General features: G+C 41.4%; 1 protein-coding gene across 2 annotated transcripts in view; it reads right to left on the reverse strand.

Moving 5' to 3' along the window:
* Positions 1-10,931, reverse strand: part of dennd1b (DENN/MADD domain containing 1B) — a 182,549-nt gene that overhangs the window by 54,456 nt on the left and 117,162 nt on the right. For both annotated transcript variants that reach the window (XM_034675967.1, XM_034675968.1), the window contains 2 exons: positions 10,352-10,397; positions 7,362-7,463 (listed from right to left, as the gene is read on the reverse strand). In XM_034675967.1, coding sequence (XP_034531858.1) covers positions 7,362-7,463; positions 10,352-10,397 — 148 coding nt within the window. The remainder of the gene's footprint in view (positions 1-7,361; positions 7,464-10,351; positions 10,398-10,931) is intronic.

Below are 10,931 nucleotides of genomic sequence, written 5' to 3' on the forward strand. Positions count from 1 at the left end.
GGCGTCTGCAATTAGCCTATCTCGAAAACTTCAGGGAGGAGAAGCAAAGTGTTAGCACAGCTCATACAAAGGACGGGCAGAAAGAAACAGAGGCTGGGAGAGAGAGAAGGAGAGAGAGAGAGAGCGAGATGGAGAGAGTGGCAGTCTTAAACTGGGACAAAGACAAAACGAACAGCGCCGATTCCTCTCCCCTGGGCTTTCTCACTCTCCACATCGTCCCTGCGCTGCCATTGCAAATGCTCCCAGGCATCAAACAGGAAGTTTATCACGGATAAATTAACAAGTGTCATCTCCATATTCACTCATTGTGCTAAATGCTTTTATGTTTGTGTAAAGCCCTTTCTGGAATTAATATTTCATGTTTATGTGCGTTTTCACTGATTTTTTTTTTTTCATCCTTGCAAATCATTAAACTGTCTTTTTTTTTCAGGGGGGGAGAATCAAAGCGAACACAATGTCAGTCTAAGTGGGGGATGCATACCCCAAAGACTGTCAGAGGAGACGGGATAGCAATAGAGTTTACTCTGCACACTGAGTTCTGTACGGCGGCTTTGAGCGGGCGAGAGCGCTGCAGAGGCAAACACTTTTTAATGAGGTGGGGACACCACTTCACTTGTGTTCGGTGTCCCGGTGTTAGAAAGAAAAACGGGTGATAAAGGGATAACTTCAAAGTATTACATTTATCCACAAAAAAAAAAGATAAAGCATGATGAAAATATTTTCTCGGTCACGCACGGTGATTAATTAAATTGTCACATTAAACAAATATGGAAGCAGAAGGACAAACACCAGAACGCCACTTTTACTGATAATATACCGAAGCACAGTGGAAAGGTTCGCTCTCTCTCTCTCACATCCGACACACAAAAATAAATGTGTGTTTAATGGCTGGATTTTGAATGTGGCGCCTACGCTCAATACAATCATCAGGTATGCCTCCACGGTAATGGCTCTGTCAAACTAATTAACTTCTACAGTTTGAGTGAAGCTAACGAGATGCGTACCGGCATCAGAGGAAGGCCAGGCTCTACAGGTGATAACCCAATTTGGCAGTGACATTTTTTAGTGTAAAGTCACAGTGGCGGTGATGAGATCAAAGGCAGAGAGTCCCCCATTGGGTCCAATTAGAACTATAGCATTGTACAGGGAAAGGGTGGCAAGGGGGGGGAGAGAGGGGGAGTGGGTGGATGGGGGAGAAAGAGAGAGTGAGGGAGAGAGAGAGAGAGAGAAACTGTTGAGTTATGATATTCATAATCTATGCAGAGGGGCCTTTCCAGTACAGGTCTTCTCCCCATAGCTGTGATCTTTTCAATTTACATCAAGGGAAGATGGTCGGGGATGAAAGCGGGGCATCCAAAGCGCACAGCCCACAGAGGGCAGACATGGGGCCTCATTAAGGCCCAGCCCAGCCAGGCCCAAACAGGGTTTGAAGTGCGTCACATAAAGAGCACGGGGTCAAAGGTCAGACATAGAACAGATCTCCATTTAACTCTCCAGCTGGAGATGGTAATTAGCAGGTGCAATGATGATCCCTGGCTGACTGTAAGGGATGATACCTCTGTAGGTGACACCACGCGTCGGTGTGAATGTGTGTGTGTGCGTGTTAAGACGACGCACACAAACTTCTTGTATCACTGTCACACGCAGATTGACTCCATATATATTCAACTTAGACACATCTATATGATTTATAATAAAGGGAATTATTCAGATTGTTCAACATCACCTTAAGAGATATTAAAGAGAGATTAACCCTCCTGTTATGATGCGGGTCAAATTGACCCTTTTTGACCTATTTTAGGCAATTTCAAAGCAGCATGTGACAGAACAGGAGTCATGTTGATTTATCAACATCACTTCATAAAAATAAAGAAATTCAAAATTTAAAATAAAATAAACAAAAATCTACATCATGTCCAACTATTGTTTTTATATTCAGGGCTTAAAAATGTGCATTAAAAATGTTTTAACATGAATTTTAATGAAGAATGAGTGAGTTATCCTCATTGAACCATGATCTGTGAGAATTAAAGAACACTAATGGACTAAATCTTGATTTAAATGGTTAGTAATGGAGTGAAAAATTAGAACAGGAGGGTTAAATACACAACATTTCTTAAAGAAGGCTGATTTATAGAGGCAGAAGCTGCCTTAACTCTGGTCAGCAGTGTTAAATAATTATTGGACCCGTCATTATTTGTCAGCACAAACTGTAAAATAAAAGGCAAAACTCATGCTGTCAAAGATATATTTAATTTCATGGAAATTAAAAAAATAATAAAGAAGAAATAAAAAAAAAACCTGGATGTAAATTTAGAATTTTCCTCTAAATTATAAGAACAGGAAAAAAAAAACCCTCCCAAATAACGACCCTGACACTTGTCTGTTGTTAAAATAATAATAATAGAGAAGTTGGGTTTTTCTTCTCACAAAAAAAGACTGTTTTGTTTAAGATTCTGTCCAGGGAAAGAAAGCCATGGGGACGCAATTAAAGAACTACAAAGAAAAAAAATAGTTATGAAAATCTCCCACTTTCTTTTGATGTGCTGCAGTCTGAACTGTACACACACACACACACACACGTACACACTCACACACACACAAATCTGAACAAAGACACAGGGAGAAGCGGCAAATATACACTCACTCATGCCCACGATGAATCTGTGAAATTCATTTATTCACTCAGTTTAAAACAATATTTATGAATTCTTTTTTAAATTAACCTTCTATTTTCAGCCTTATAGTAAAACTGCACATTAATGGGGGTATTACTGAAGATGATAGGGTGGAGTTAAATACAATCTCTTCTAAAGTAACAATCCGGTCTTTGTTAGGATGGGAGAATTAACTTAAATTAGTGGAGCGATGGAACAGATAAAAACGGATAAAGTGCACCATTAGAGCACGGGTAATTCTTTGTGTTTTTTTTAAAGCACAAACAATGAAATATTTTGGTCAGAGGAGAAGAAAAAGAGTGGCAAAGCAAGGGGGAAGAAAAGTGTGTGTATGTGTGCGCGTGTGTGTGTGTGTGTGTGTGTGTTTTAATAGGGCTATCTGATTGCCATGAGACTCTCTCCGGTGTGGGGTTACTTTGTCAAGCTGACCTCTTATAGCAGCTGAGCGGCTGAGTTTTGCATACATAATTAACTACAGCTAAATGTCATCTCTCACTTCAATAACTAACGCGGTGGGTGATGCTGCTCTCCCTTTTTGACTTCTAATCCGGAGTGAACCGCCGGCAGAACGAGTGTGTGAAAAATGAAGTGCAGCTTTTAAACTCCACATGAGTAAATGAAGGGCTGCGAACGCCGCAGAGAGAGCGGATCGCACAGTTCAGCGCCATTTAAAACAACCTTAACCTGTAAAATCAACGTTTTAAAATGAGCACTCTGTGACATTTTGCCAGCCGGGGGCATGAAGACACACAATCAGAAAGTTGTTTGTAAGTTTGTTATTTCATGTGGTAAACACACCGACTGAGGCTGGTTCTGTTAAAAAGTACAGTATGTAACTGAGGTGGAGCGACCACACTCCCAGTGTGAGCTACCGTCTAGTTAGAGCAGCATGTGACAGGCTGAACTGTCGGTGGCTCGGCTTTACTCGGAAGGCTCCAGAGAAATGAAAGACTGTCTGCTGAATCCAAAGTGAAAATGAGGGAAACTGGTGGACAAACTAAAAAAACCTGTGAGTAGCAAAAAGTTTACTCCTGAACTACATCTGAATGTCAGTGATGAACATTTCTTGCCGACAAACGTGTAGACATCTGTGTGTGTGTGTGTGTGTGTGTTTGCCTGCTGTCTTCTGTTGTAGATGATGATGTAGATGTTGTTTTCTCTCAGCATCTGAATCTGAGCACCAAATTAAAGCTGGGATGTTTGATTAAGTGTGCCAGGTGATCTCAGGAGAGGCGCGCAGACACAACCGCAACCCCCTCATTCATTTGTAAACCTCCAAATGCAGGCTTGAAATACAGGAAGTAGGAGTGTACGCTGTAAATTTCCCCCTTTATTGGGAATACAAATGATCAAATGTACGAAGGCTAGGAATGTATGGGTACACGGTGTCAGCAAAGTAGCGCGAGGCAGAGAGAAGGAGGAGAATAGAAGGAATTAGGGCTGTGATGTGAGAGGGAGCATCTGAAAATAAAGATGTAAGCTGCATTGTAGCACCTCACCTTGAACGTGTGGCACAGAAAGAATAATACATGAAAAATTCTCCCGTCATAGGTAGGAGATCAATTGGTGGGATCAAATAAAAATCAGATTCAGTCACACACTGTTTGTTTTCAGAATTAACACACTCCTAATTTGCTATTCTTGGATACTTTTAATGACTCGCTCGGTAAACAGCTCCAACCAACCAAAAGCCAATTATAACTTTATCAGCACAATCTCTGCGTGGAATAGGAACCGTGGATCCAGAAACAAAAATACCTTGATCTTCCAGGGAAAAACTACATTCCTTTTTATTGAGTATTTTCCTTTTCACAGGCTTGTCAACATATTGATTTTACTGACAGCAGCAGCGTCTCTGTGAGATTAGTATGATTTATTAATGTGTAAAAACAACTGAAACTTTCACTTTAACTTAGGCAATCTTAAAAATATGCAAAATCCTCCCTAAAAATACACAACGAGCATTCAACAACGTGAGCCGTTTGAAAAAATGTCACAAAACAAAACAAAAGGAAAACAGAGAGTTAAAGGAAGACGTGGAAAGTTCCTGGGTTGTTATTATTTATAGAACAGAGCGAGCCGCAGAGGTTAAAAGAAGAAGATTCAATTAAAAGAAGACTGAAACAGAAAAATGAAAAGAGATTTATTTCTTTCAATTCAGAACAAAAAGCTGAAACCATGTCGAACCTTTGATTCGTGTGTCGCCCTCCGATCTGAAACAGAGTCGGACATTATCCTCAAAAGGACTGTTGCATCCTTTTCTGACCGGTTACCAATTACCCTCTCATTCAGATCTTTTCCTCTTTCTGCCAAACGCAACCGCTACCGGCGTGGTAGCATTTGTAATAGTCAATAAATCTGAAATATTATGTGTGAAGTTGCGGGGAAGAGACCATTAATGGGCGGGCACTAGTGGAGCCGGAGCAGGGGTCCCGTCTGAAAGAGGGCGGCTAATTCGGGACAACTGTGAACTCTGAACCTGCTAAAAGCCGGGCCACTGGTCAGCCGGTCTGAATAATCGAGTCCACATGTGCTCACAGCCTGCGACGCCATAATTAGACGGATCTCTAAAGGTTTGCTTAAATCAACATCAGAGTGCTTTGTTTTCCCTCGAAGAAAGACTTAAAGTACACACCAAACTGCCTGTGGCCTTTACCTTTCATCCCTTTATGCTTTATAGTGTATTCATACAAAGTGATGCTGGGCTTTTAAAGCGAGAATAATCATTACTTCATGAGTCTCGGGGCTTCAGTTTCACGCTGAATACAGCCGGAGTGTGAAGGAGCCGGTGCTGCAGTGAGAATTAAGACAGAAATGAAGAGTGGGGTTTAATGGAAGAGAAACGAGGCGCCGCAGCTCAGCCCGGGCAGACGAGCGCTCAGCATTAATCAAGATTTCAGGCCTCTGTTTGACAAACTGCACAATGCCTCAAACATCTCCTTGTGTGTAAACACAAACATCAAATGCCATGTGGCATGTCCTCATCACTAACAAGCAAACTAACAAGAGACCTGGAATTCCACTCAATTAGTACCTGCTCGCTTCCTTATTAATCTGCTCGCCCCGGTGAAGAGATGAGAGGAGACAGAAAAAAAACAGGAAGAGGAATAAAAACAACAACAACAATTTGTTGCGATAAATATATTAATGCCAGTGAAGTTTTTCCGTTTCAGGTGGTGTAATTTGACATGATATGCGGGCTATGTTCTGTCATTAGTCAGGAAAAATGGTGAGTAGGGGATCAAAGAGAAAAAAGGCTCTGAGTCTGCCACTTAATTTATCACACGGCAAAGACAAAGGCTTTTCTCTCTGCTTCTGTCGCTTTTCAAAAGCCTTGACTCCCTTTTTATGACAAACTCAGTTTGCAATTTAATTTAGGGCTTGAGTCCCTGGGTGCAGGAGAGCTAGCAGGCAGTTAGTGAGAGGAAGGGTTCTGTAGCCAGACAGGCACGCAGGCAAAGAAACAGCAGGAGCACCAAACGTCCAGGCTGGCGGCGAGTACTGCGAGAGCCAGACAAGAAGGCAGACAGGTGTCATGAAACTTGAGCAGCCAGGCAGTGAGGCAGGCGGCGGCGGCGGCGGCGAGGTGGGCAGCGGAGAGACTAAAAAAAAGTAGCCGGGGTTGTTTAAAATGTTGGAAAGATCAGATTATAGCAGAGAGTAGAATGAATGCAGCAGACACAGCGGAGAGCAGGAGGAACAGAGGGGTGTGTGGCGGCGGCGGCTGGACGGTGCATTGAATTAAATACCGCTGCAGTCTGATAGGTGGAGGGACGTGAGATTATGCTGTATGCATTGTGGGTAAATGTGCATCTGCAGCCTCAGCAGGGCTTCACTACCTCACAGAGGAGCGTTAACACACACACACACCCAGGAAAACGACTAAACAAACACCACAAGCTGACAGGAGTGTGTGTAGTTCTCTGGGTTTGTTTAAAGTGTGTGTAAAAGTGCGTGTGACCCTGACGCGGCGGCGATGCTTCCTGCAGCACTGACCAGCGTCACCGCTCTATTAATTAAAGAGACGACGCACTGGCAGGTGGCTTCACTGCCCACACTGGTAATTGGCCCCCTTCTTCCCACTCTCTCCCCCTAGAAAATCACCCATCTCTGCCTTTTCCTTTTCTTTCACTCTGCCTCGTTCCCTCCTCCTATCTCTCGCTCTCAGAAACGTGCCAGTGGGCAGGCAGAAATGCAAGACTTTGTGAAATAATGATTAGAATGGATGGAGATGAAGGGAAGGGAGTTGCACATTTTCCCACAAGCCTCTGATGGTCGGGGAATGCTGTTCGCCTTCAAGCGTCACACGGCGCGACGGGAGTTTACTTTAGACAGCCACAATCTGAGGAGCCGGTGCTGCAGTCATTAATGATGTGGGGAGGGGACAGAGCTATACTTTGACAAGTTTCTGCATGTGTATGTGTTTGTGTGTGAGCCTGTGTGTGTGTGTGTGTGTGTGTGTGTGTGTGTGTGTGTGTGTGTGTGTGTGTGTGTGTGGGCTTCAGTGTGAGCACACTGGAGGAGAGGAGAATGTGTGCGGTTTTGCAAGTGAGCTTGGATGTGAAAGAGGAAGAAGCGAACCTTCTGTGTGTCATGTGTAATTAGAGAATAAAGGGTGAGAAGCTCTGGAGAGTGTGTGTGTGTGTGTGTGTAATTGTATGTGCATGTGCGTGTGTGTCTCACCACGTCGCTGGGCAGGTTGTGCAGGTCATCAAAGGGACTCTCCAGGGTGTTGGTGTCCACGTTGAGGATGACCACGTCCTCCAGGGATCGACTGCGGACTCTCTGAAGGAAGAAACGCCCGGTGTTAAACTATTATAATCATCTTCTCATGACAAGAAGGAATTAATCCTAATCTGTAATTATTATAATAAAAAAAAGTAGGAATGCAGAAGTTATTTTTTTTCTTCTTTTATGACATATATTGAATACTTGTTTTATGCTGTGTCACATGTCAAAATAACTGACATACACTACCAGTCAAAAGTTTGGACACACCTTCTCATTCAATGGTTTTTATTTATTTGAATTATTTTCAACATTGTAGATTAATACTGAAGACATCAACACTATGAAATAATCTGGTTTGGCCATAATCTGGATTACAACAGTAGTCAAATAGGACTATCCATTGTGTGCTAACCCTACCTCTGAACAACACAACTGATGGTCTCAAACACATTAAGAAGGCAAGTCATTCTACAAATGAACTCTTGACAAGGCTCATGTTAATTAGAAACCATTCCAGGAGACCACTTCAGGAAGCGGACTGAGAGAATACCAAGAGTGTGCAAAGCTGTCATGAAGGAAAAAGGGGGCTACTTTACAGAATCTAAAATATAAAACATATTCTGCTTATTTATTTTTTTGCCTTTATGCTAAGACAGTTGAAGAGAAAGAGGAAATGTGGGGAGTAGAGAGCGGGGGAAGACATGCAGTACATGGTGGCTGTCGGGAGTCGAACCAACAACCTCTGTGACAAGGACTATAGCCTCTGTATGTGGGGTGCTTAGACCGCTAGGCCACCAGCGCCCCTGTATTCTGTTTTGTTTAACACTTTTTTTTAATATACATATATACTTTTTATTTAGTAGTTTTCACACACAAAAAAACAACAAGGAAACAAAACAAGACAAAACAAAGACGTGTCAGCATTGGATGAGTTTTCTTATATACAGTTGTGCTCATAAGTTTACACACCCTGGCAGAATGTATGGTTTCTTGGTTAGTTTCTGTTGTCTATATGATATAAAAAGAGTAAACGCAGTTGTTTGATAAAAAATTTGTTTCACCCAACCACTAACCATGAGTGAAAAAAAAGTTTTTCTCTTATCAATCATATTCTCTGAAAAATGGTCAAAAAAATCCCAAATTCTGCCAAACTTCTGTAAACTTCTGATATATATATATATATATATATAAGAAAATGTACAAAGAAAAATATCTGCAACGTTGACAAGAATAAACAGATAATTTATATTTTTTTTAATTAAAAAAATAATAAAATAAGTAAATACTTAACACCTTTTTGTGAATTAAATAATTCCATATATGAAGGGTTCATTTGCAAAAACAGATAACTCTGTTTTTATACATTTTCAAAAAACATATTTCTTTTTTATATAGATTCCTAATAAAGTTACATTTTCAAGATATCTCTGATTAGTAAAGTCATTTTGACTTAGTGAAAGCCACCCAACCTCCTTTGATTGATCATACCTAAAGCTAACATTAGAAAAAAATGTTTTTTGAAACATCTTTTTTAATTTTTCAAAAGTGAGTTAACTGTTTTTGCAAATGAACTCTTCATGTGTTCTTTAATGGTTTTGATGTCTTCAGTATTAATCTACAGAGTTTACAATAATTAGAATAAATACAAACCCTTGAATGAGAAGGGGTTTCCAAACTTTTGACTGGTAGTGTACTTTGGGCAAAATGTTTGCTTTATGCATAAGGAGCCTGAAATGATTGCTCTGTTGATATTGTTATTAAAGTTTGTCACACAGATTCATCTCTAAGTGTGCTCCAGGTGTTTCCCTGCAGACTAAGTCTTTTCTGTCAGAGGAGGAAGAACACACAGCGGTCACACTCCTTCATCATCCTCGTTTACAATTCAGGGAAAAATGGCAATGCCAGAAAAAATTAAAGCACCCTTATGATAACACACACACACACACACACACACACACACACACACACACACACACACACACACACACACACACACACACACACACACACAGGCTTCCAAAATGAAGAATGGCTCTGAGAGGAAAATTTGGACTGTGCAAAGATTTTACTCAGCACCAAAAACCTCATGCATCAACAACAACAACACAGTGATGCTGCGCGGTGCTGCGTGCGTCCTGATGGCGACAAATTCAACAATTATTTTAGTGTGGTGCAGGATGCAGGTGTGTGTGTGTGTGTGCGTGTGAGAGGGGGGGATGTGGGCAGCATAGTGTGTGAATTTCTAGTTTGTCACTTTGGTGACAGCCTGTGCAGTGGAGGCTCACATGCTGATCTGGACTAATTATGTAGTGGCGGAAAGGGGGTCTGTCACGGATGCAGAGTGTGATAAATACTGCCTCTGCTGCAACTGTCAGACAAATATCACACACACACACACACATACACACACACTCACATACACACATGCATTACAACATATGCATTTGCACAATTACACACACAAACAGACAAACACACACTAACACTTACACACAAGCGCCAACCTGCGCGTGCTTGCAGCATGAATTCACACACAACAGCAGCGCCGGTGACGGTTTGCCCCCCTACAAACACTCAGGCTTTAACAATGAAGGAGGGAAGCTCTTTGTTTGCAGATACTTTTCCTCTATTTCTCTCCGTCTTTTGTAGCTCTGGATAAGAATGCACACGAGCAAGACAGGAGGATAAAGAGGGGAAAATATTCTGTCAATTTTGTTGATTCATTTTTCTGGAGGTGCCAAAAACTGTCTGAGTGAAAGTTCTAATATTTCACATCAATACTGAGAGCACAATTCAGCGGAGCAGGAGGGGCACCAGACGGCCATGCATGCAGAGAGATGACTTTATGAATGTGCAACACGCCAGTCAATCAACTTCTCCCATCAACAGGTAGAATGAAGGAGTATTTATAAATGCAGAAAGCTGCAGATGAACTGACGTACCTCCAGCAGACTGAGGTGAACTCCCACAAAGTATGGCATAGGGGCGCTGTGAAGAGAGAGAACAATGCAGTGAGTGATATCAGAGTCAAAGTGCTGCATGCAGTAAACACATTTTAAAAAGCTTCATGTGCCAAATGTCAAAGTGTTTCTTTGAGTAGCAGATTAATGGATGTACTGACATATTGAATAAAGATTCTGAAACTTTATGAATATTTAATTATAAAGACATAAATGCATACAAATCAAAGCTTCTGTATGTATATTCTGGAGGCTGGTCGGAAGGAGAAGACTTTAATATTTACAAGTGTCAACAAAAAATCATTCAAGAAGCAGAGGAGGATGAAATGAAAACCCACAAGTGATGAAAACTATAAAAACAAAGAAAAAAATAAAATCTATTTTCTCAACAGCTGAAAATGTGCAAAAACTTGTTTTATACAACACACATTATTTGGATTTGTCACTTTGAGACTCCTCATAAATATGTAATTTTACTCCATAATCTTCTTGCCTGGTATCAGAGGCGTGGCCAGAAGGAAGTCCAGGGGTGGCATGGGCCCCCCTTTGAAACCTCAACTAT

This window comes from Notolabrus celidotus, chromosome 2 (genome assembly GCF_009762535.1).
Source record: "Notolabrus celidotus isolate fNotCel1 chromosome 2, fNotCel1.pri, whole genome shotgun sequence".
NCBI lineage: Eukaryota > Metazoa > Chordata > Actinopteri > Labriformes > Labridae > Notolabrus > Notolabrus celidotus.